The sequence below is a fragment of the Suillus paluster genome, assembly GCF_016628075.1.
Source record: "Suillus paluster strain FC165 chromosome Unknown EDB91scaffold_87, whole genome shotgun sequence".
In the NCBI taxonomy this organism is placed as follows: domain Eukaryota; kingdom Fungi; phylum Basidiomycota; class Agaricomycetes; order Boletales; family Suillaceae; genus Suillus; species Suillus paluster.
The window spans coordinates 151,337-172,285 of NW_024537647.1; the positions used below are offsets into that span (position 1 = coordinate 151,337).

General features: G+C 50.1%; 9 protein-coding genes across 9 annotated transcripts; 6 read left to right on the forward strand and 3 right to left on the reverse strand.

Moving 5' to 3' along the window:
* Positions 1 to 264: 264 nt before the first annotated feature.
* Positions 265 to 992, reverse strand: EDB91DRAFT_1162518 (uncharacterized protein). Its single transcript, XM_041319868.1, has 2 exons — positions 572 to 992; positions 265 to 520 (listed from the first exon to the last, which is right to left on the reverse strand). Exons 1-2 carry the CDS (start codon positions 781 to 783, stop codon positions 427 to 429), a joined length of 306 nt encoding a protein of 101 aa, XP_041172147.1. The 5' UTR covers positions 784 to 992; the 3' UTR covers positions 265 to 426.
* Positions 993 to 1,155: 163 nt separating this feature from the next.
* EDB91DRAFT_864316 (uncharacterized protein) lies at positions 1,156 to 1,819 on the forward strand. Its single transcript, XM_041328640.1, has one exon. It carries the CDS (start codon positions 1,259 to 1,261, stop codon positions 1,736 to 1,738), a length of 480 nt encoding a protein of 159 aa, XP_041172148.1. The 5' UTR covers positions 1,156 to 1,258; the 3' UTR covers positions 1,739 to 1,819.
* Positions 1,820 to 2,490: 671 nt separating this feature from the next.
* EDB91DRAFT_1228495 (uncharacterized protein) lies at positions 2,491 to 5,265 on the forward strand. The gene is made up of 6 exons (XM_041321023.1): positions 2,491 to 2,831; positions 2,886 to 3,106; positions 3,158 to 3,426; positions 3,478 to 3,793; positions 3,844 to 4,179; positions 4,239 to 5,265. Exons 1-6 carry the CDS (start codon positions 2,504 to 2,506, stop codon positions 4,917 to 4,919), a joined length of 2,151 nt encoding a protein of 716 aa, XP_041172149.1. The 5' UTR covers positions 2,491 to 2,503; the 3' UTR covers positions 4,920 to 5,265.
* Positions 5,266 to 5,374: 109 nt separating this feature from the next.
* EDB91DRAFT_1253559 (P-loop containing nucleoside triphosphate hydrolase protein) lies at positions 5,375 to 7,971 on the forward strand (the record flags this gene model as incomplete). Its single annotated transcript, XM_041323668.1, has 4 exons — positions 5,375 to 5,613; positions 5,663 to 6,009; positions 6,062 to 6,220; positions 6,269 to 7,971. 4 exons carry the CDS (start codon positions 5,375 to 5,377, stop codon positions 7,969 to 7,971), a joined length of 2,448 nt encoding a protein of 815 aa, XP_041172150.1.
* A 729-nt stretch (positions 7,972 to 8,700) lies between these two features.
* Positions 8,701 to 11,063, reverse strand: EDB91DRAFT_1162528 (transcription factor Opi1-domain-containing protein). The gene is made up of 7 exons (XM_041319869.1): positions 10,875 to 11,063; positions 10,662 to 10,807; positions 10,497 to 10,610; positions 10,295 to 10,442; positions 10,032 to 10,243; positions 9,372 to 9,979; positions 8,701 to 9,320 (listed from the first exon to the last, which is right to left on the reverse strand). Exons 1-7 carry the CDS (start codon positions 11,023 to 11,025, stop codon positions 8,888 to 8,890), a joined length of 1,812 nt encoding a protein of 603 aa, XP_041172151.1. The 5' UTR covers positions 11,026 to 11,063; the 3' UTR covers positions 8,701 to 8,887.
* A 1,124-nt stretch (positions 11,064 to 12,187) lies between these two features.
* EDB91DRAFT_1060648 (uncharacterized protein) lies at positions 12,188 to 12,757 on the forward strand (the record flags this gene model as incomplete). The annotated part of the gene is made up of 2 exons (XM_041314365.1): positions 12,188 to 12,611; positions 12,669 to 12,757. 2 exons carry the CDS (start codon positions 12,188 to 12,190, stop codon positions 12,755 to 12,757), a joined length of 513 nt encoding a protein of 170 aa, XP_041172152.1.
* Positions 12,758 to 14,444: 1,687 nt separating this feature from the next.
* EDB91DRAFT_1060685 (PIN domain-like protein) lies at positions 14,445 to 15,612 on the forward strand (the record flags this gene model as incomplete). The annotated part of the gene is made up of 4 exons (XM_041314368.1): positions 14,445 to 14,732; positions 14,784 to 14,899; positions 14,957 to 15,083; positions 15,139 to 15,612. 4 exons carry the CDS (start codon positions 14,445 to 14,447, stop codon positions 15,610 to 15,612), a joined length of 1,005 nt encoding a protein of 334 aa, XP_041172153.1.
* Positions 15,613 to 16,819: 1,207 nt separating this feature from the next.
* EDB91DRAFT_1314212 (cytochrome P450) lies at positions 16,820 to 18,524 on the forward strand (the record flags this gene model as incomplete). The annotated part of the gene is made up of 11 exons (XM_041325146.1): positions 16,820 to 16,843; positions 16,892 to 17,028; positions 17,083 to 17,208; positions 17,261 to 17,285; positions 17,314 to 17,497; positions 17,552 to 17,635; positions 17,699 to 17,774; positions 17,799 to 17,920; positions 17,999 to 18,041; positions 18,093 to 18,215; positions 18,278 to 18,524. 11 exons carry the CDS (start codon positions 16,820 to 16,822, stop codon positions 18,501 to 18,503), a joined length of 1,170 nt encoding a protein of 389 aa, XP_041172154.1. The 3' UTR covers positions 18,504 to 18,524.
* An 859-nt stretch (positions 18,525 to 19,383) lies between these two features.
* EDB91DRAFT_1162558 (uncharacterized protein) lies at positions 19,384 to 20,673 on the reverse strand. The gene is made up of 6 exons (XM_041319870.1): positions 20,441 to 20,673; positions 20,350 to 20,382; positions 20,177 to 20,299; positions 19,898 to 20,123; positions 19,804 to 19,848; positions 19,384 to 19,746 (listed from the first exon to the last, which is right to left on the reverse strand). Exons 1-6 carry the CDS (start codon positions 20,599 to 20,601, stop codon positions 19,438 to 19,440), a joined length of 897 nt encoding a protein of 298 aa, XP_041172155.1. The 5' UTR covers positions 20,602 to 20,673; the 3' UTR covers positions 19,384 to 19,437.
* Positions 20,674 to 20,949: the final 276 nt, after the last annotated feature.

Here is a 20,949-nt window from a genome sequence, read left to right on the forward strand (position 1 = left end):
TGAAATGGCAGCGTTGCTTTTGGCCAGTGATCGAGGTATATCTTGACCAAAAAAAACTGGTTTAAACCTAGTGGACTGCGGTGACTGATTGGATACATGTCGAAGCACGTTTAAGCATTAGCAAATTGATTTTAAATGTGCGCCTTTGTAAGTGTACGTTGGAAATTTGCTATCACACTACTTAGTCGCGTCACGCTCATCACGTGGCGTTCGTACCATCGATCTTTGGCTGCCTGCAGTAGGTGCATGTTCTATTCCCCCTTCATGTGCGCTCGGCGTAACACATCAGAAGCAATGTGATAACTGATGCGAATAGCTTTCTAATGACATGGAAGCTACCGGTGTCAGGTTGGATTTGTACTAACTGGCCTCGTGTTCGCCTGGCCTCCAGTGTCTGGGCGAGTATAAGACTCATAGTCATCCCGCTTACCACCTTGTGTCTGAATCGTTGTCTCTTGTCTTCCCTGCGGAGTCCCCATTACCTGGACACTGCATTCGCATTACTGCAATCCATACAGAGGTGAGTGAAGCTGGAAGCTCCGCAGTCCACAATCTCTCAATCTTAGTCTAGGTCAAGTTGCGAAACAGCCTTCGCGCCATCAAGTTCCCCTCTGTTTGTTTTCGCTTCATGGAACCTACTTTAGCAATCGTCCTAACCGCAGTCGCTATCACATGCATAGTCTCGTGGAAGAAACCAGAAGACGATGTAAATGGAACGACAGAAAGAGCGGGTAGGGAGGAAGTCGATGGGGCGAGGCGCAGGGCGAACAAGGCGGAAGACATAGCTAGACAGGCCCAGCATGAGGTCGCTTTATCATGTGTACAAGCCGAAGAAGCGGAAAGAGCCAGGCGTGCCGCGGAGGAAGCAGCAGAAAATGCGCAGAGGCGTCAGGAAGAACAGGAACGGGCAGCAGCCGAGGCTGCAGAAGCTCTTCGCAGAGCAGAGGAAGAGAACCTCGCGATCGAGCGTGACTGGTTCAAAGGAGTTCGCCCCGAGTGTCGCCCTTCGGAGGAGGATATTGTTCGGATGAAGGCCCAGGTATGGTTATAACCCAAGTTTCCTCCACCTCGCAATTGTTGGTTCGTCTGGAGGTGGGAAGTCATCCTTCATCAATGCCGTTCGCGGCTTATCCAACAACGACCCCGCTGGCGCTCGTACGGGGATTGTCGAAACTACCAATACCGTTACGAGATACCCTGATCCACAGCCCGAACTCCCGGATCATTTGGTATGACGTTCCCGGAGCAGGCACTCTAAATGTGCCTGAATGGCAGTACTTCAATGACCTTGGGCCTCTACATCTTCGACTGCATTATCGTGCTCATCGACAATCGGTTCTTGGACTCTGACCTCGCCATCCTTCGCGCCTGCGAGCGGTTCAGCAACGTTGAGGCGTTCATTGTTCGCTCCAAGTCGGACCAGCACATCAACACCATGGCATGCGACAGGATGCTAAGTAATTTCGATCTTGGTGATCCTGACATAGACGACGAGACTCGTGCTCGATTTCAGCAAATGAAATCTGAAGCACGGAAGAGGTTCATCGAGGAAACGCGCCAGAATGTGCAAACGAACCTCGAGAGCAAGAATCTCTCTCCTAAGAAGGTCCACATCATTTGCAAGGACGCCCTACTTGCGGCATTGAGTAACTCGCCCTCCTCGAAAGCAATTGACGAGGCAGAGCTTCTGAATGATGTTGGAGAATGTGTGCGTAGGCGTCTGCGGTCGGAATATTAAAAGTAGGTCAGATCGTCTCGCTCAATTGTCGATCTCATCGTTTAATGCAGTTTCTACCTGGGGCTAGGCCTGTACTGACAGCCCCATCACTCGCACAAAGTTTGGATTATGGAACACGTAATCCCGATCTTTTGTTGGGCTTGTGTTGGCTGGTTTCTTATTTATTTTCTCGTCAGATGTAACATGCCTCTCCTCCCCGACGTCTGTAGTTGCACATGGTATTGCATTCTCGAAAAATGTTCATATACATACAGCTGACTCCTATTTACACCGTTTTGACGATGAATGTAAGTCGAAAGTGTGGCTAGAACATATGACTCACGCCCCAAAGCCTGCACGATACAACTTAGCCCATCAAGGATATCAGGGCGGTGACATTGATTTCCATTGCCATGACCCATAGATCATAGCACATCGATCAAGCTCTGGCGCAAGAGTGACATCTTGTTTGGGAAGCAGTTACCTGTTGGAAAACTCCGGGGTAAGTCGATTTATTCGTTTGAGTACTTACGTACTTGAGTTAAAGTAGTCTTCCACAGTCAAATTTCATCTCCACAACATTGTTAATATGTGAAGGTATCCAACATACGGGACGCATAAAACACGATGACAATGCAGAATGTATTACATAATATATATGTAATCTATGGTCGAGACGTAGTCATTGTTCCTTAACTTTCTTTCACAGATCTACACAAGTTCGTGCTCGCATACTCCTTCTATACATCTAACCAATTTATCGCGTCTCCCACAGCTGAGCCTGCCATGGTCATATTCTACGTCGTGCTGAAAACTACGTTGTTGCATGTTACAACTTCCGACGACGCTGAGATCTGCACGGTCTTTCAGGACCTCAAATCCGGATCAGAAATAGCGCGTCAGATGTTGGGTAGAACAACGTTTGATCAATACGAGTACTATAAGCTCAAAGACTCCGTGCCACTCCCCCTCTGCTTCTCAAACCGCGCAGCGATCGTCCAGACGTGCCTGGATAGGAGGGAATGGGAAGAATTGTCTCCCTATGATGTCTTGGATGTACGAGCGTCGAATTTAGCCATTAGACATGTCTACATGGTCATCCAGCCTCGGGCGGGTGAGCTGCCAGCGTATCTGTTGATATTGATTAGCTCATCCCTCATTTGTTCAGATCCAGCAGAGACAGTTATTCGAGATCTCAAAGCAAATTATGCAGATATATTTAGTCGCCTGCAGATCACGTTATCCAGCCTGCAAAACTGGACAATGGCGGACGTCCGCAATAACTTGGCCGGTGGCGGGTGGTGGCGTCCCGACGATGTACGTGGTGATGAATTTCCCGTCGCAATCTCTGGAATAGAGGAAGCGTTGGCGCAATCCCGTACCTATAATGTGAGCACTTCTATTGCTGTATCTATAGCCCTTCCTCAGTTCTTCCCCAAGGTCCCGGCAGCCCGAGAGATCAGGGACTATCGGAATGCTCTCTCCTACACTACACAATTTAACAAGATCTTTACGTTGGCTGCGAACCAATCGGGCGAGGATTCCCACCGGGAATTCGCAACGTTTTTCAATGTCCTTCGGTGCTTTGGCGAGGACTCAGATCGCATTGAGAGCGATGGATCCTCCGCCCTGAAGGCCAGCAACTTCATTGTGTATTTTATATCACCGCCGTTCTTTGCCCGTCGCAGCCCACATTTCGAATTCAGTCAGTAAGTGGGTCAACTTGCCGTAGTTCAACTGCTTATCATGAAATTTTTCAGGGAGAAGCCTTGGGGCTTCCCCATATTCCTCGGTACTCCAGATCTGCCCGATGCTCGGTGCAAATTTCGCCCAAGGAGCGATTTCATGGTTTCGTTGCCAAAGTTTCTTTGCCCGTTCTTAATCTCCGAGGTGGTTTCGCAGGAAAAGGAGGAAGATCGATACCGAATGCTGCTCCAAGCCATCGCCGTTGCGAGGGCAGGGCAGTACTTGATTCGTGAAGGTGCACCAGTACACTTTTTCGTCGTGGCAATTTATCTACGGGCAGATTTGACTGTAGAAAGATATGTAGTTGCTAATATTGGACCGCAAAGACAGGTGTGTCATCCTGTTCGTCGTCTCGTTTCTCTCCCTCACAGAGAGGCCAGATTTCCATTGCCCAGAAAGATTTTAAACTTACCACGGCAGATGGTGCGGTCGCATTTCTTCGTGAGATGTACAACCTCGTGGCAATACTTGAGGAACTGGCCGAGCATCTTGACCAAGGCAAGGAGGGCAGCCTTAGTGAAGTCAAAGACGCTGCTTCCAAGTTACTCTCCCTCACAATGGCCAAAGAGAGGGAGCCGGTCCGGTCGGTGTTGCCCCCAATACCTGAGGGCGGTGGAAATGGCCAGGCCCAAGGTGATCTCGGCGTCTTTAGTGCTGATGATATCCAAGTTATTTTGAGAAGGATGAATTACAAGATCAACTTTATTCTTTTCGGGGTACGTGTCCTCACAACGTCCTGGAATGTGATACTAACAGATTACAACACACCTTACAGTATCTACTCATCGCGTCTGTTTCGAATGTTACTCACGAGGCCGAGAAGGGATACCTGAAGTTCGTGCAAGAAGGGCGGAAGGAAATTGAAATCTTGCAATACCTCACAGGAATCAGTTCTCCTGCAAACCATACCATATCTGGAGTCCGAATCTGGCCTGTGCGAGGCGGCAACGTCATATCGATGCCTGTGGCTGGCGGCTGGCTTACGATGCTAAACAACCCTGATGTGCACCTGTGGTCCGTAGCTAAACAGCTGTTCGAAGCCGTCGACTTCATGCACCAACACGGTGTGGCGCACATGGATCTGAAACCGCAAAACATTTTGATCCCTCGCGACGGCGGACATCTGTCTATCATCGACTTCAACACCTCCTTGCGCGTCAAGGGTGTTGGACACAAGTTCGGTGGCATCGTGGGCACAACCGGGTATATTTCCCCCGAGGTAGCTGCTGGTAATGGCCTCTACAGTGCGATCCGTGCAGACTTGTGGTCCTGTGGAAAGACATTAGAGGAGCTGTGTATCAAGTGCCACCCATCCATGGATCGCGATACGCTGCTCGAGATATCTCGACAACTTATGGATGAAGATCCGGAAAAGCGACCAACGATGTCGGATGTGTTGGGCCGGCTGGCCCGTTGTACTGTTGACGCTACCACCACACCAGATTCCCTAAGGTAATGTGCTTCTCTTGCGGCATGCATTTACTTGTTCTGGGCAGTTTCTACTCTGTTGCCCCACCGGAAGTGAATGCATGAATGCAATACCGGATGTATACCAGGTCATATTTTATTTATTTTGTAAATTGTTTGTATGGACCCAGAAGTAACTGGTAGCCGCGACTCAGTTACGGAAACCTGCTTGCAATGGTGTTGTCCATCTCGTTGATCTATATCAGATAGCCATAAGTCGTTCATGTCCATGTCGAACAGCGCCTCGAACGCAGCTGGACCATGCCTATGGGATGGGAAGACTAGGATATATGCGGAATAGCGAGATGCCTGTGTCAGAGCGCTAAATACGGCACATGCAAGACGGTACCGAAAGATCAACTAGATGTGAGTCGTCATCAAGTCTTTGTAAATACCACCTGGCACAGACAATATGTACCCATCAAGAACCACCAGTCAAGGAACATGGCCTCAAATGCACTGGCAACCCAGTTTCAAGGCCATCTAAACGAGTTCCAGATCTCCCTCGAGCCCAGCGCGCTTAATTACCTTACATCTATGCTCGCCGTCATGTCCATGTCCGATAAAGCCAAGGGCATACGAGATGCCACGGAGATGTTTCTTGAGGAGGCTGATGTGGACCCCGAGAAGATCAACCAGTTTTATGCGACCTTTGGCCAGGGATGTGTGAAGACATCTTCAGGGTTTGCATTCCGCTTTTATTCTTATTCTGAGTCTGACGCATCGATGAAGGACTTTAACGTCGGTGTCAGGGTCTACTACATCTGCGGAGAATGCTCTGCCACTAGACCCACCGAAACCTATGTCGGCTATTGAGGCCCGCCGCATGAAACGCGCGCAAAAGAAGGCCGCCGCTGTCGCCTCCCCATCGCCGTCCACAGAAACAGAGCCTAAGATAGTAGCAACAGCCCAACAAAGCCGGTTCCACCGCGAGACGCTCGTGACATCGTCCAAAGACATCGACATGCAGACTGTCAACATCACCGTCAACAACCTCGACATCCTCGTCGATGCGCATTTGCGTCTCAAGGAAGGCGTACGGTACGGTCTCGTAGGGCAGAATGGTGTCGGAAAGACGAGTCAGCTCCTTTATTTGTAATACTTCAACTTGCCTCTAAGTCGACATTGCAGTGTTGATGAAATGCATGGCGGATAATATTCTTGCTATGCCAAGCAATCTCAATATCCTCCACATCGCGCAGCTAGAGATATTTGACGAGTCCACCACCGTGTTGAACGAAGTACTCGAAGCAGACAAGGCTTGCACGAACGCTTTGCGAGAATACGAAGGTAAATCGTCTCCTCACTGTATGCGCAAATCTAAATCTATCTCCATAGTCTTACACGCAATCTTCGGAGACACACCTCAGTCCACCTCGTCAAACACTGCCCAGCTGAATATTGCTCTTCACAACATCTTCATTTCTCGAATGCAGACCCGCGTGATCGCCGCGCAGCAACTCGCACTGAAGCGCTCGGGCGCACGTGGATATGATGCCCGTCAGGCACAGGTCGCGATAGAAATCGAGTTCACTGCGCTGAAGGCCCAGGACCCCCAGGTCTACATCTCACCTGACATGGCGAACGACCTGATCACGGACGTGTTTGATAAATTCGCGTTGATTGATCTGGATGCGCGGAAAGCAAATGCGAGAAAAATCCTGCGAGGTCTTGGATTTGAGGAGGCCCAAGTCGAGGCCAGGGTACAAACCTTGAGCGGTGGATGGCGGATGCAGATTGCGCTTGCGAAAGCGCTGTTTGTGGGCCCTGACATCCTCCTGCTAGACGAACCAAGTACGTCGTTTTCCATCATAGACGTCCACCTATTCATGTGCACAGCAAACCACCTTGACCTGCCTGCGATCCTCTGGCTACAAGAATACCTGATAAACGAAACAGCGGGACTGACGTTAGTGGTCGTGTCGCACGACCGGGCGTTTCTGAACGCGGTGACGACTGAGACGATCATTCTACGGGACAAGATACTGAAATACCATGCGGGTTCATTCGCAGACTACGAGAGCACGAGTGAGGAGCAACGAGTACGGAAGCAGGGGTTGCTGGACTTACAGGCAAAGAAACGGGCGAAGATCGCAGCAAGCATCCAGCACGATGTGCAACAGGCGCGAGCGACCGGGGATGACAAACGGCTCGGGCAAGTGACGAGCCGGAAGAAGAAGCTTGAGCGCCTCGGAATGGAAAAGATGGAGGATGGAAAGCGTTTCAAAGTGTCGTACTGGGCCGGGTACCACACGGGAGTACGCGCGGAGATTGAGATTGAGAAAGCCGTAAGGACCACGGCCATCAAAATCCCAGATCCTCCTCCGTTGCGGTACCACGGGTCCGTGTTCACCGTGAAGAATGCGTCATTTCGCTATCCCACTTCGGATAAAGACGTTCTTATAGACGTCAGCCTCGATGTGGGCCCGCATGCTCGCATAGCACTGCTCGGCCCGAACGGGTGCGGGAAGACGACCCTACTGAACATGATGGTGGGTGTGACGCAGCCGACAGTCGGGGAGGTATATCGACACCCTTCGCTGCGCATCGGCTACTTCTCGCAGCATGCGGTCGACCAACTCACGCTCACACACACACCCATCGAAGAGATGCGCTCTCGACACCCAGGGCTTTCAGAACAGGAGTGCCGGGCTCACTTTGGCACTGTCGGCGTGAGTGGGAATACCGTTCTGCGGAAGATCGCAGACCTCAGTGGAGGACAGCGGAACCGCATTGCGCTTGCGATGATTCTGTACGATGCACCGCATGTGCTCGTACTTGATGAGATTACGAATCATTTGGATATGGGCACTGTGGATAGGCTGGTGGAGGCGCTGGAGGGCTTTGAGGGAGCGTTGGTGTTGGTGAGCCATGACGTGTGGTTTATGAAACAACTGATGGAGGGAGAGGACGACAACGAAGATGAAAGTGATGTGAAGGAAGAGAGGACGTTTTACGTCGTTCGGAATGGTGCTGTGAAGCGCTGGGAGAAAGATATGGATGGATATGTTGAGGCGGTCATGAAGAAGGTCAAAAAATGACAAGTACTTCTGGACGCATACATTATGTTACAGTTCCGACCTGAATCTCTGACTGACATACCGCCTGCCAACTTTTTCTTTCTTTTAGCTGCCTTATCATCCCCGATCCCGACATTGTTAGCCTTGTATTCCCTGTGAATTATAATGTTCTCCTTCTGTTGAGCGGACGAACTGGTTCGAAATCATAGATGCAGATGAGGCAACTAGGTATGAGAGTAGTACAGCAACAACATACCATTCGTCCGAACAGGTTTCTGGAGCATTTCTAAATTTCAATCAGCTTCAACTTCCAACGCAAAAACAAAAGAAGCACACCAATATTCAACACGTCCTTAAAATTCCTCCTCTCAATCGCCTCCCTCAGATCCTCCTGCAGCCTCGCATTCTGGCACAACACCTGCATCGCCATTTCCACGCGTGCGTAACTCTGATCCAAGAGATCCGGGCACGCCGTTATGATAGCTGCAAGCAGGACGGTGGTGGCATAGATAGAGCACATGGGCTCGAAGTGGCAGGCTTTGGTGTTTTTGACCACATCAAGCTCGAGGAGGCGTGTGTTGATGGATTGTAGGGTGTTTTCGCTCAGCTCGAGTTTGATGCGGGGGAGAATGGGCTGATTGCGAAGTTCGTGAGCTGACATTGTAGTGGTAAAGTTGTTGCCCCTATCTTTGGTGTGCGACTACCCCTGTGTGAAAGTCTTATGATCGTTATTGCTTGCAACCGGCACGGATCCTTCAAACGATGGTCTCATCTGTGATAAATTAGTTAGTAATACCAAGTACGAGTACATCGCGTATAGAAGATGCTTAGATATCAAGCCAGGAACCAGCAGGCGCGTAACCGAACAAACGAGCGAGTTCATATCAAGTCCATGGATATAGAAAGGACCAAAGGAATAAGAAAAAGGTGTACCACTTCATCCATCGTCCACCACCATTCCATCCCTACTTGGTGTGGTATTGTCGGGACTCTGCCTCTCCCATATGCGATCGGGTTTCCGTCGTCCCTGTTCTCCTTCGTTTAAGTCTTTCGGCACAATACGCGGCGCGTCGCATACGGTTTCTCCGTCGAGCTGGAGCTCGCTCAACGACGTTCGAGCGCTCACCTCGCCTAGCCGGAGGCCCATTCCAAGGGCATCCGAATAAGCAGCGGGCGTTACTGGTACAGAAGAACTAGCCACGGGCGTGGAAGGTATAGAAGAGAATGGCGTCGAGGGAGTGGATGAAAGGCCCGGAATAGAATTCTGCCTTCGGTGTTGTGTGAATGATGATGAAGTAGGATCAAAGGGCTCTGGATCATCGCGAGACTGCTGGCGCTGTAAGCCGACAACGCGCAGGCGCTCAACCCAACTGAGTAAACCTTCAGTTTACACAGAGAATATGAAAAAGAGCGTGACGTACGCATCAGCACGGTCGAGACTGTCCTTCACAACACCAGTAACCCCACGCATCATGTCCAGACTTTCTGTGGCGAGCGCCAACACATGCTGCGCAGCCTGGGTGGCGGCACCGGTGGTTGGCCGTTGGCTCATCCCAAAGCCTGCGCGTGCGGAAGCCAAAGGTGATGATGCACGAGATGATACAGGTGTACCTGCTCGGGAGCGATCGGGGCCACCAGCCTTGCGTTCTTTGTGCCTAGTAGTCCGTCCACGTCTCCCAGATCCAGCGCCGCCAGTAGCGGCGCCAACGGCGGAGCAAGCACCCGGTGCCCCGTCCGCCATACCGGGAGCTGGATTAATGCTTGCACTTGCCCAGCGCTGAGGTAGATGTAAAATAAAGCTCCTGACACGTGACCGTGCAGGCTCTGGGAGTGCACTGCCGGCATACTTGCTTACGACATCAACCACTTGACGGATGGTTTGCACGACATCACGACGGACGTCGGTCAACGTCCGCATGTGCGTGGGTGAGATAAGGGAATCGGTGCCGGATGAAGTGCCGGATGGTTGTAGGGATGTGATAAAATCTCTGAGAATGAGGATCTGGGCATCGATATGCAATGTGGCGTACTGGTGGGAAATCACATGCGTATGAAATCTGAAGGAAGGACAAAGGACAAACCTGGAGCCATTGAAGACAGTATTTGAGACGCCGCATACTTTCTTCGCTTACAGCAGCACTGATCCCTCCTGCTTCTAGGAGGACAGCTTGCCAGCGGCTCCTTTGGACGACTGCTTGCTGACCTTGAAATTCAGGAGGTTCGGTAATTTGATTTGGTGAAACTGGACTTTTGTTGTCGTTTGGAGTAGGAGGATGGGAGGATGGACTACTGGCTGTAGTGACGCATGAGACAATGCGATAAAGAAATGATATAGTGCATTTACATGATTGTGGATCCGTGCCTTCGTGTGCGAGTCGAGAACTGAAATAATCCAGACTAGTCTGCCCTTCCCTGATTATTTTCTCTTGGGATGTTTCATCAACTTGCATTCGTTCAAGGTCAGCGCCCGATGGGCGATGGTATCTGCCAAGCTGCGGGATTAATCCGGATAAGCTGATATCAAGTACAGAAGAGATTGTACTGACCTTGTCAAGTTGTCTGCAGGCAAACTCGTCCAGTTGATTGACGTCAACCGGTAGTCTGTCAATTACAGGGCGGGATATGGTTTTTACTGATGACTCCATCATCTCAGCGCCATACTAAACATATTGGGGTCAATAATCAACGCGTTTCGGTTTCGAAAAGCTCACTTTGACAACGCGGGAACTGGCCTTGCCATGCTCATATGCCCGCAAAGCAGAGTTGAAAAGTGGAAAATTGGATACTCTGGCCACAAAGTCTGGAGAGGTTATATCTGCGGGTAGCGAAGGAGATGAAGCGTATAGCGCGCTTGATGCTGATGCAGGAATGTGGGCTCGTGTGCCATCTATATCATCGTCGTTGAATGCTTGAAATCTACTCACTATTGCTTCCTGAAGCTCTGGCACCATTCCTCATATCGCCTAGCGCGCTTACGGCTATGCGTACACTCTCGTCTTCATCCTCGAATGATATATGTCTGCTCATAGTTTGAGACGGCGGGGAAGACTTCTCGCACATCGTCGAGGACGACATCGACGATGCAATATTGAAAGGCGAAAGACGATTGCACGTGCAGCCCAACATTAATTGCATTGGGGAGCACACTTTCACGTGTTATTTACTTAATCATATGACCAAATACTGCCGCGGCTTGTCGACGTCAGTTTGGCGAACTTGGCGCAGCTCTTAAAAAACACATGCCCCTCAAGAGATAGCGAATATTGCTGGTCAACTTTTCTCATAGACTACTAGGTCATCGCTACCAGATAGCTAGTAGAGAGGTATCACACGTGCGGCTTTTACAGGGGGTTTACATTCAATGTTCGTAAAACATTCAGTATAAGACTGCAAACCCTTGACCAAGTCAGCCTCTTGGTCGTTTTTCATATGTTTCCGTGGATGCTACTTACAGCTGACATTTAAGTTCCGGATTCCAAGAGTTTTTGCAAGAGTCTATGACAAATTCGGTATGCACCCCAAAGTTCTCCGTGTCTCACCTTAGACCAACCTCAGATCAACTCAATTGATTTAGATCTCAGCGGCACTGTAAGTCAATGAATGACTCCAGTGTATGTCAGCCGCCGCCATTCAATTATTTCAAACTGGTAGGCGACGACGATGGACCTCCACTTAATTGATTCCCAGACCATACATATACTCGTCTCCAGTTCCTCGACTGGTACCAATACCCTTGTCTGCGCTTTATATCTCATTGTGCAGCACGACTCCCATCATGGCTGATTTTGCCGGGATGTTTCACGAAGATATCTCTGGTCCTGACGGCTCTGAGTTATGGATGGATTCTCCATTTGCGTCTTATCCCCCTGACCTTCCTGCGGGTTACTCTACCATGTATGACGCTAATGGACTCGAATACCAGTCGGATTTCAACACTGTGTCACCAAGCCTCGACAGCAGTTCCGCAGGCTCCCCCTCATCTGACTGCTTCGAACTTCAGCCCCCAACCCACGAACAGGAGCACGTATACGGAGATGATGCCTCTCCACACTGGTTCGGCAACGGTAGACTTGGGGGAGGGCTGTTTGATGCGCTGGGTATCATGCACCCCGATCAGCAGTTCCTCATGGAGCAACCACCTCTTCGCACCGTTCATATGTCAGATGTTATCGTCCCACCCATGATGTCTCAGCACTCCCAGCTTCACTCTCAGCCTCACTCGGACCATCTGCCTCCTATGCCCTCTCCTCCCGCCGCTCGTGCTACCCACAGGCATTTCCATTGGGATCACCCATCTGAAGAAGAGTCTGGAGCCGAAAGTGATGGAGATTCATATTGCCCATCTGACGCATCTGGCTCGCCCTTACACCGCCATTCAGTTGGTCCAGCTTCCCCCCTGTTCCCCGGCACGTTGCCGCCGCCGTCCCGTCGTCGTAGGCGCCAAGACATCAGCCTGCCAATCCCCGTTCCCAACCTGACAAAGAAGTCCCGCGGACGCAAGGTCCCAGTCTCTTCAGGGGAGCCCGTATACGCACGCAGCAAAGACAAGTCAAAGAAGGGTACCAGGACATATACCTGCCACGTTGACGGCTGCAGTAAGTGTTTTGTCAGAAGCGAGCACCTCAAAAGGCACATCCGGTCCATTCACACGAACGATAAACGTGAGGAAGACTTTCTACATTTCCTGCATGCTGGAGTGACTGACTTGATTGACATAGCGTGGGTGTGCCCGGTTGGGGGATGCGAAAGGGAGTTCAGCCGCCGTGACAACCTGAACCAGCATATGCGCATTCACAAGAGTCCTTAAGATGATCACTTCCTCTCATTATGTTCAGATGTACGATAGGCTACGCAAAGCATGGACTCGCCCACTCGGCATTTCATTGGATTTCATCCCATTCCTTGTATCTTAGGCCATAACTTCATATTTTGCTTTTCACGATCCACGATGGTCACGATTCCCGCCTTCTTGCTGTTGACTGTAGCCCGTATTTTTATTGTTATCTATATCACGATGTAGACGGAAAGCAATCAAGTCCGTGAAGAAGTATAGCTGCCGACACGAAAAACCACGGTCCAGTCACGGACGGTCACGAAGTGACGGACAGTGACCGATCGTCACTGTCGTAAGTTTGACAAATCGTCTCCGATCGGCGCTGGACGAGACACCCGACACCCCTCAGCTAGAAGCTGGAAGGCATGCGAATTCAACGAGGAGCGGGGAGTTGGGCACGATGTCGTCCCGACGCTGCCAAACGTCTCTTTTCTGGTTCATCGCAGTGATGCGGCCCTCACGTCACGGGCGTCTGCACTCGAGAAGTGCGGAGGAAGTATATAGGTCTGGGTAGTCCACTCACCGAGGGCATGGAGTTTGGTTTGGATCTGGAAGGAGTGTGGAATCTCGAATGGGAGCGCAAGTCCTCAAAATGAGAGACGGTTTGAGAGATGGTTTGGAATTGAAGATGTGTGCTGACTAGTACATGCAGGAATCCAGGCCTTGCTCCATTGCCGGCATCAAGCTACTACTGCGCCCGCATTGAGTTTGCGGAGGTGTCATGCGGTTCCGAGGATGGGTCCGTGATGTCACGCCATTTGGGAGGGTCTTTTTTCGCCCAAGAAACCTCTAGTGGACGTGCAGGATTCCCTGCAAAAACCAAGGTACCCACGCTCATATCCACCATCCTGCAAAGAAAAAGACCATCCTGGTGTGCTAAAGACGGTTGCACGCGCGCTAAAGACGATCCCACGTCTGATATATCAAATGTGGTGCTTGCTGGTTTAGCATCTACTAGCATGGGACGGCCCCAGGCATAGACAACTGCGTGCTCGAGAGGTAAGTGACACATTCATCTTTTCATGTGTCTAAGTGACTGTTAGTACAGGTGCTATATTATCAAAACTCGCTGTTGTCCTCCCAACATCTCACCCTCAACCGTCCATGAACCCCCAGCGCTGGTGTAAACAGCTCAACTACGTCTGACTAGCACTCGCTAAGGGACACATTCATCTTTTCATGCGTTTAAGTGACTATTAGTACAGGCGCTAGATTACAAAACACACTGTTCTTGCAAGACGCTGAAATCACCGTATTCCCCCACCATATTTCAGTCACCAGCCGCATTCTTGTTGCTCATTGCGACCAAACACCGCATCCCTCCTTTGAAGGCAAACATAGGTAAACAAATGCGCATTGTTTAGGGGCAGCACGCTAACTTGTTCCTGTGCACATCTGGGTACTAGCTCAGATACACCAGCGCGCAGCAATAAACTAGAGGGTTTACTTGTCATCATGGGTATAAACGGCCTGTGGGAGGTATGTGCACCTGCCGCTTGCCGGATTTCAAACCTCAGTCGCTTTACAGTTACTCGAGCCTGCTGCAAAAAATGGTACCTGTCATCTCTCTTGCCCTCCAGGGCCGCTACATAGGACCCGCCCCTCACCTGCCCTATGTGGTGGGGGTTGATGCAAGGTTAGCATTTGGATATCAGCGGCCATGTCCACATTTGACACTAAATGTCTACTACGATCCAGCGGATGGTTCGAACAGTGCCAACAAGGCAAGTGGCACCGAGCACATGCTCAGACTGGGCAGAATCCCGCCCTTCGAACATTTCTATTCCGACTTGCCCGACTTGCCCGGTATCCACTGCAGCTTATCTTCTGCTATGACGGTGACCAGCGGCCTGGTGTTAAACGAGGACATAGGGTGTCTTCAAATGAACACTGGATGGTGAAGCCAACACAGCGCATCCTGGATGCTTTCAACACTCAGTGGATTACGGTGCGTTTAATTTCGCCACCTCTATCCTTATTATTCAAGCCTGGTATCCAGGCTGCGGGGGAAGCTGAGGCGCAGCTGGCCTTGATGAATAGGGCTGGCGTCATCAATGCGGTCATGACAGATGACTGTGATATCTTCGTGTTTGGTGCCCAAACCGTCCTTCGAAAGTAGGTGCTGCCTTTCTTCCACATCTGTGTCCTCCTGACCCTGTCCTCCTGCCTTAGCTCGACATTTTTGTCCGACACCATCAAGATATATACCATCGGCACCATCCGGGAGCAAGTTGACCCTTCTCTTACTGGTGACGCTTTCATTACCATTGCTATTTGCTGTGGGGGTGATTATGATAAGGTAAGCCTTCAGCCGCCATTCTGCGAACATTGATTCTCACTGACATCTGTCTCAGAATGGTCTTCCAGGGTGCGGACGTGAGACCGCACTTGGTCTGGCCCGCTGCATGGACAATAGTATGCTATGCAGTGCTATGCACGGTGGCAACCAGGACCGGTCCCTCCAGCAATGGCGGAACATCGCTGAATATCACCTTGCGAGTGATCCAACTGGAAAGATGGGCCGATTGCATCCAGCCCTCGCTCGCTCACTCTCTGATTCCTTCCCTAATCCGGGCATCATTAATTTATATGCACGCCCCACAGTAACTCCACTCACTGAGCTGCCCAAACTGCGAACCCCGGCCCCACCTAACCTCACTTCACTTGTGTCTCTTATTCAGCAGCTCCTGGGCTGGGACTCAAAGAAGCTTCTCGGCACTTTCCGCACTACCATTTGGCCTGTTGCCATCTTGCACGAGCTTCTGGAGGACCTTGCGAATAATTCGCCTATGAGCAATGAGGTCTGTGGACCGTGTTGCTCTATCTGAACATATACTGACAAGATGCAGATCGAGCTTGGCTCGGGCTGCACGAGGGCTGTCTTTCTCAGCCGTGCATCACGCCCGAAGAAGGCACTTGCAGGATTTTTGGGGCACAACAGTGATGTACCCACTGATACGCTGAAGCAAGCCACACTCCGGCTGCTTGAGGGGTCAGCTGAAGGCTGTCAGGATGACTCACATAAGTATGTTCGAGTATGGCTCGCTGACCAAATCTATGACTGCTGGGTGCGGACCATGTTCCTGTCGTCTTCAGGTGATCCCCAATTGAGGTATGTCTATCAACAACACCATCATCATTCACGCTGACAAATGGATAGACTAATTCACTGTCGACATCATGCGTGGTCCATGGGTCATCTGCAGGTGCGGCCTCCGCAGCTGCTGCCTCTTCTGCGAGCGTCATCGACCTCACACAAGATGAAGATGAAGCAGTGCCCGCAGACGGTGTTATAATTGATCTCACAGGTGATGATGATGATCGTGAATTGATTGATCTCACTCTTTGATACAAATCTTGACATACTGTACTTGTATCTCGTCCGAAGCTTTGTGTCCATCACATATACTGGATGCGCCTCAATTGACCAGAAGTTTCAATTGTTCCAGCAAGTTGGATATCTCCACTGTGAACGCCGCGGTGGATCAGGACATCGATATTTGTCAATTTGTCATACGAGTTGCGTCTCATGACAACTGGCTGAGCTGTCCCAAAGCCGCACTAACTGTCAGTCCATCACCCTTGAATAGGCTTGGTCTCCCATCAGCACTGGTCAGCGTCAAGCGCCTGTCAGCCTCGTCCGACATAAAACTCAGCTGCTGCACCATGCGGTCAGTACCTTTCATTCCTCCGTCCTCTCTCTTGTACTAAGTTTTACTGTATTTGCCCTTATAAACTATTAGAGGATGTTCGACTTGACATTTGGGTTCAAGGCCCTAGGAGCATTAGTCGCTGTCATTCTCGCCGACAAGCTCCTCCGCGCTAAGATACGCTCAAAGTCACGCCTGCCTCTTCCTCCTGGTCCTCCTGGAAATTGGCTATTCGGAACTCCTCTGCCAAGAACTAAGTGAGTACATAAAATACGAAACTCTATGTGGACACTAACGGGAAACACATCATAGTCAATCTCAGCAGTTTGCAGAATGGATCAATACCTATGGACCCATCATCTCGCTTCGGATCGGGCCTAAGATCATGGTCATCATTGGCAGATACCAGGTAAGATGGTTCCAATACTGGTCACCAAGTACATACTCACCTGCACAGGAATCTGTCGATATAATGGAGAAAGAAGGTAGTCTACTAGCCGACCGTCCTCGTGCAGTTGCGGCAGGAGAGATATTGTCGCGCGGGCTGCATTTGATCCTTGCACCCGCAGGAGAGCAGTTCCACAGACTTCGCAGGTTGGGTTGAGATCTCCTCTTAACGACCTATTTTACTGAAATTATGTGATTCAGAGCGGCTCATACTCACCTTCAAGCGAAAGCTGCAGAATCCTATGTGCCAATCCAGATGAATGCTGCCCGTAATGTCATCCTCGATATCCTTAATAACCCTAAAGGACACCAAGCAGCTGCGAATCGGTATGTTGCACTCAATGTGTTGTTTTATGATCACTTATGCATTCAACTCAAGCTACACCGCCTCCGTCATCTTGCGTGTCACGTATGGCAAGTCGACCCCCCGAGATCATCGTCATCCAGAAAATGCTCAAGCGCTTCCAGATGCTCATGCGACCTGGTGCATTACTGGTAGAGCGCTACCCGATATTAAAATACGTTCCGGGATATGGAACCGAGTTGGAGCAGTGGAGAAGGGAAGAGAGTCAGCTCTTCCATGACCAGCTTGATCGTGTTTTGAGAGAATTGGTTGGTTGGTTCCACTTCTTTCCTCATCAGTACCTGACTGTTCTTCATAGGCGACCAGCAAAGCTGTCCCTCGTTGCTCGCTATCTTCTTGAGAACCAGTCTTCGCACAAGCTCTCGACGAAGAAATGGCTTATCTTGCTGGGTCGCTCTTTGGCGTCGGTGTTCGGACACGGACTGCTGTTGCGATTATGGTTGTCGTCATGAGCTTCTGCATGCTATCCCAAGGCTCAGGAGAAAGTGCAAGAAGAACTGGACGTCGTCATTAGTCGTGACAGAGGTAAGTCGAATATCATTATTCATCTGAGTGAAATCTCAACTTTGTTACAGCTCCCACCATTCGACGACTACAACTCCTCCCCGCAGATTGAAGCGTTCATGCTGGAGTGTCTTCGCTGGAGACCCATGACGACTCTCGGATTCACACACCGTGCCGCTGACTGATATCCCATACATACGTTTTTCAGTGCTCTGTCATGTTTTTTTGTTCTAACTGCCTGAGCAGAAGAATACGTGTATCCAGAAGGTGCTATCGTCTTTGGCAACCACTGGTACGACTAACATCCATTCTATGCGATATTGTACTGATCACCTTTCAACAGGGCAATCTCCCGTGACCCAAGCGTCTACCCCAACCCTGACCAGTTCGATCCTCAGAGGTGGCTCAACACCGACGGCAAAATCCGGGACGACCTCAAGTTCCCTTCATTCGGTTTTGGACGCAGGTACTTGTCCCTGATATTAAACCCAGTTGCCTACATACTAAAATGTGACGTGCAACATGCAGAATCTGCCCAGGACAACATATAGCAAACCGCTCGATCTTCATTAACGCTGCGCTCCTCTTGTGGTCTTTCAAGATCACGCAGGACCCTGAGAACCCAATTGATGAGTCGGGTTTTGTGGATGGTGTTATTGTGCATCCTAAGCCGTTTGCTGCGTGTTTTGAACCGAGGTTTGGGAATGAGGCGGCGTTGAGGGGGGTGATGGGGAAGTATGGCGAGGGATTGTAGGTTCTTGATCTTGAGCGCGGTTATTGTGAGCTTGGGATGTAATACTTTTTGTTGGTATTTTGGTGCGAGCGGCTCTTCGGCTTAATACTGAAATCATATTCATTTTGGTGTCTGTGGTAGATGCGACATGGAGTATGGTCTTTGTAGAATCAGTTCGAGACAATGCGACAGCACTAGGTGAGGCTGATGGAGATAAAAGCATCAGTATTGCGTGCGTCAAGCATTCCACTCTGAATCTCTCTGACAGTACCTTTTCATCGCGGCAGGAAGCCCAGCAAACCTCGTCTGTATTATGAACTACTACTATTGGTTTGGTCTCGGGTACAACAGGAAGCGAGGCTACTATTGTGATGTCAAGGTTCATACCCTTTGCCCTACTGCAATCAAGCACATAAGCAGCATCGGCCACACTGCGGACACTTGACAGCTGGGCGCTGGTTGGGGTTGAAAAAATGGTCCCTTGGCTCTGCAGGGTCATCATTCGAGGAGATAAGATACTTGACTATTGTCATGTTGGTGAATTCAGTGCTCCACCCGCCCCACTCACAAATCCTTCTCAAGGGCCACCGCCTTTCTATATGCAAATATTGGCAGCCCCCCCGACGAAACGAGTGAGTGCCATAAGGAGCAGGGTCAATATTTATGTCGAGAAGGTTGTTTCGAAACAGCTCTAAGAACTGTTCTGAAGACTAGAAGGGCACCTTTAGCTGTTTTCATCGAGGTACACATTAATTACACACCATAGGGTTATTTGCCACTGCTATCCGGTCACCAGATGCCATTTTTCGGAAAACATAGCCCGTCGTTATCTGGGACTCATCAAACCAAGCGGCAAGTGCTCTCGTAGGACAGAGATGGGCTTCATTAGATGAGAGGGTCCAGAGATGAAAGGGTTTAATATCTAAAATCATATATCTCAATCACAGCTCGCAATTTAAATACAGATTGAACACAGACCTCCATTTTGGTGGGTCTTGCGAAAGGGGAGGTACAACACAACCTGATTGTTTGCCACACGAAGATCATGAACCTGTATCTTGAGGACCTCATCAAACCGCAACATACATAAGAATGCCACTGTATATGCAGCATGCAGAAGCCTTCGGACCCGCCCACCACCCCAGTTGTCCAGGCTGTCAGAAGTACGAGAGCCTCCTGCAGGTTTTCGCTCGCCAGGTTGATACGGCTGGACAGTCCAGTTCTCAGGAAGGCGGTTGTGGTGGTACAATTTGAGTAATATCTCCTGCAGGAGTTGTAAAATTTTCACCAGTGAAATATTAAAATATTCAACGTGACTCACCGATGTTATAGCACGAGCACTGTTTGCAACTTCACCAGCTTGAACCTAGCACAGTTTGATCAGCCTCAAATCAGCCAAAATCACAAAGCACTACCTTGCGTCTCCGCAGCGAACACATGAAAGATGAAACTTCAACCGAGATTGAGGGGTTGCCAACCATGGTGGCACCAACATCGGATTCATGCCATGGCATGTTTCCGAGACCCTTCAGCTTACCGAAGCCATAGGTCATTGAGGCTCGCATTTTCTGAGCATGTCCATATGTCCCCCGTTCCTGGGAACACAGCTTTGTGGTGCCGTCAAGATTAATGGAGTCGCAGCTTCCATGAAATGTCAGCATCAGAACGACAGATCGGCTCCAAGCGGCACTCACGCGTTCATAATCCAGGCTACAATTACCAAAGGAGCATCAGCCCGTGGTCTCTTGCTGAAGAATTCCTCATCCGGCCCCAGAAGGCGGATCCTGATAGCAAATGAGACACATGAATTCATTAACCTGCAAAGAGCATAAGTGACCCGTCAGGTGAGTTGCTGAAAAGCATCCACCTTTTGTATTCAGCATCCGTGCCATCTGTGACCCTTGGAAGCCTCCATGAGCGTCATCTGCAATTTAACAAAATCAGGAGTATCAATTGACCCAGTATTCGCCGTTTTCAGACCAGCGCCGGGCTCAATTATAGTTTCTTGTTCCGCTGCAACATCCTCTTCAATTTCATCTATCTCGAGGCCAGTAGCAGACCCTGAAAGCACCCCGCATAAACCAGGAAAACATTGCATGGAGTCAACCGTCGCAGCCATAGGTTGATAGAAAACTTTGTTGTCAGGGCTTGGACTGAGTAAAATGTGGTGTTAGTTCAACTTTGGTGGGCCGCCGGCTGAGTCATGGCAACAAGTTGCATGTCTGTTGACCATTAGGCACTGATACTCGTATTACTGGTTCCCATTCTCGTAAAATTTGTACTGCGCAAAAGAAAAATCCTATCTATAACACCTTCACACCAAACCTTTGCCTGTCAACTCGGTGTACCTTTTTGCAATAGCGGATGGCTTGGTCATGACATACTCTCTGCCTCCCCTCCGGTAAGTAAAATGAGCATCGAATGCAGGACCAAACTCCTCATGTGCCTGTTGCACGATGCGGGAGTG

Coding starts and splice junctions, on each gene's coding strand:
- EDB91DRAFT_1162558 (XM_041319870.1), bottom strand. CDS start 20,601: ATGGCTGCGACGGTTGACTCCATGCAATGTTTTCCTGGTTTATGCGGG. Junction 20,383..20,440: donor CTGAAAACGGCGAATACTGG/GTCAATTGATAC, acceptor GAGGCTTCCAAG/GGTCACAGATGGCACGGATG. Junction 19,747..19,803: donor GTGCTCGTGCTATAACATCG/GTGAGTCACGTT, acceptor CAACTCCTGCAG/GAGATATTACTCAAATTGTA.
- EDB91DRAFT_864316 (XM_041328640.1), top strand. CDS start 1,259: ATGTGCCTGAATGGCAGTACTTCAATGACCTTGGGCCTCTACATCTTC.
- EDB91DRAFT_1162518 (XM_041319868.1), bottom strand. CDS start 783: ATGTCTTCCGCCTTGTTCGCCCTGCGCCTCGCCCCATCGACTTCCTCC. Junction 521..571: donor AGGCTGTTTCGCAACTTGAC/CTAGACTAAGAT, acceptor AGCTTCACTCAC/CTCTGTATGGATTGCAGTAA.
- EDB91DRAFT_1228495 (XM_041321023.1), top strand. CDS start 2,504: ATGGTCATATTCTACGTCGTGCTGAAAACTACGTTGTTGCATGTTACA. Junction 2,832..2,885: donor GGTCATCCAGCCTCGGGCGG/GTGAGCTGCCAG, acceptor TCATTTGTTCAG/ATCCAGCAGAGACAGTTATT. Junction 3,427..3,477: donor CCACATTTCGAATTCAGTCA/GTAAGTGGGTCA, acceptor GAAATTTTTCAG/GGAGAAGCCTTGGGGCTTCC.
- EDB91DRAFT_1162528 (XM_041319869.1), bottom strand. CDS start 11,025: ATGTCGTCCTCGACGATGTGCGAGAAGTCTTCCCCGCCGTCTCAAACT. Junction 10,808..10,874: donor CAGAGCTTCAGGAAGCAATA/GTGAGTAGATTT, acceptor TTCCTGCATCAG/CATCAAGCGCGCTATACGCT. Junction 9,321..9,371: donor AGTCTCGACCGTGCTGATGC/GTACGTCACGCT, acceptor AGGTTTACTCAG/TTGGGTTGAGCGCCTGCGCG.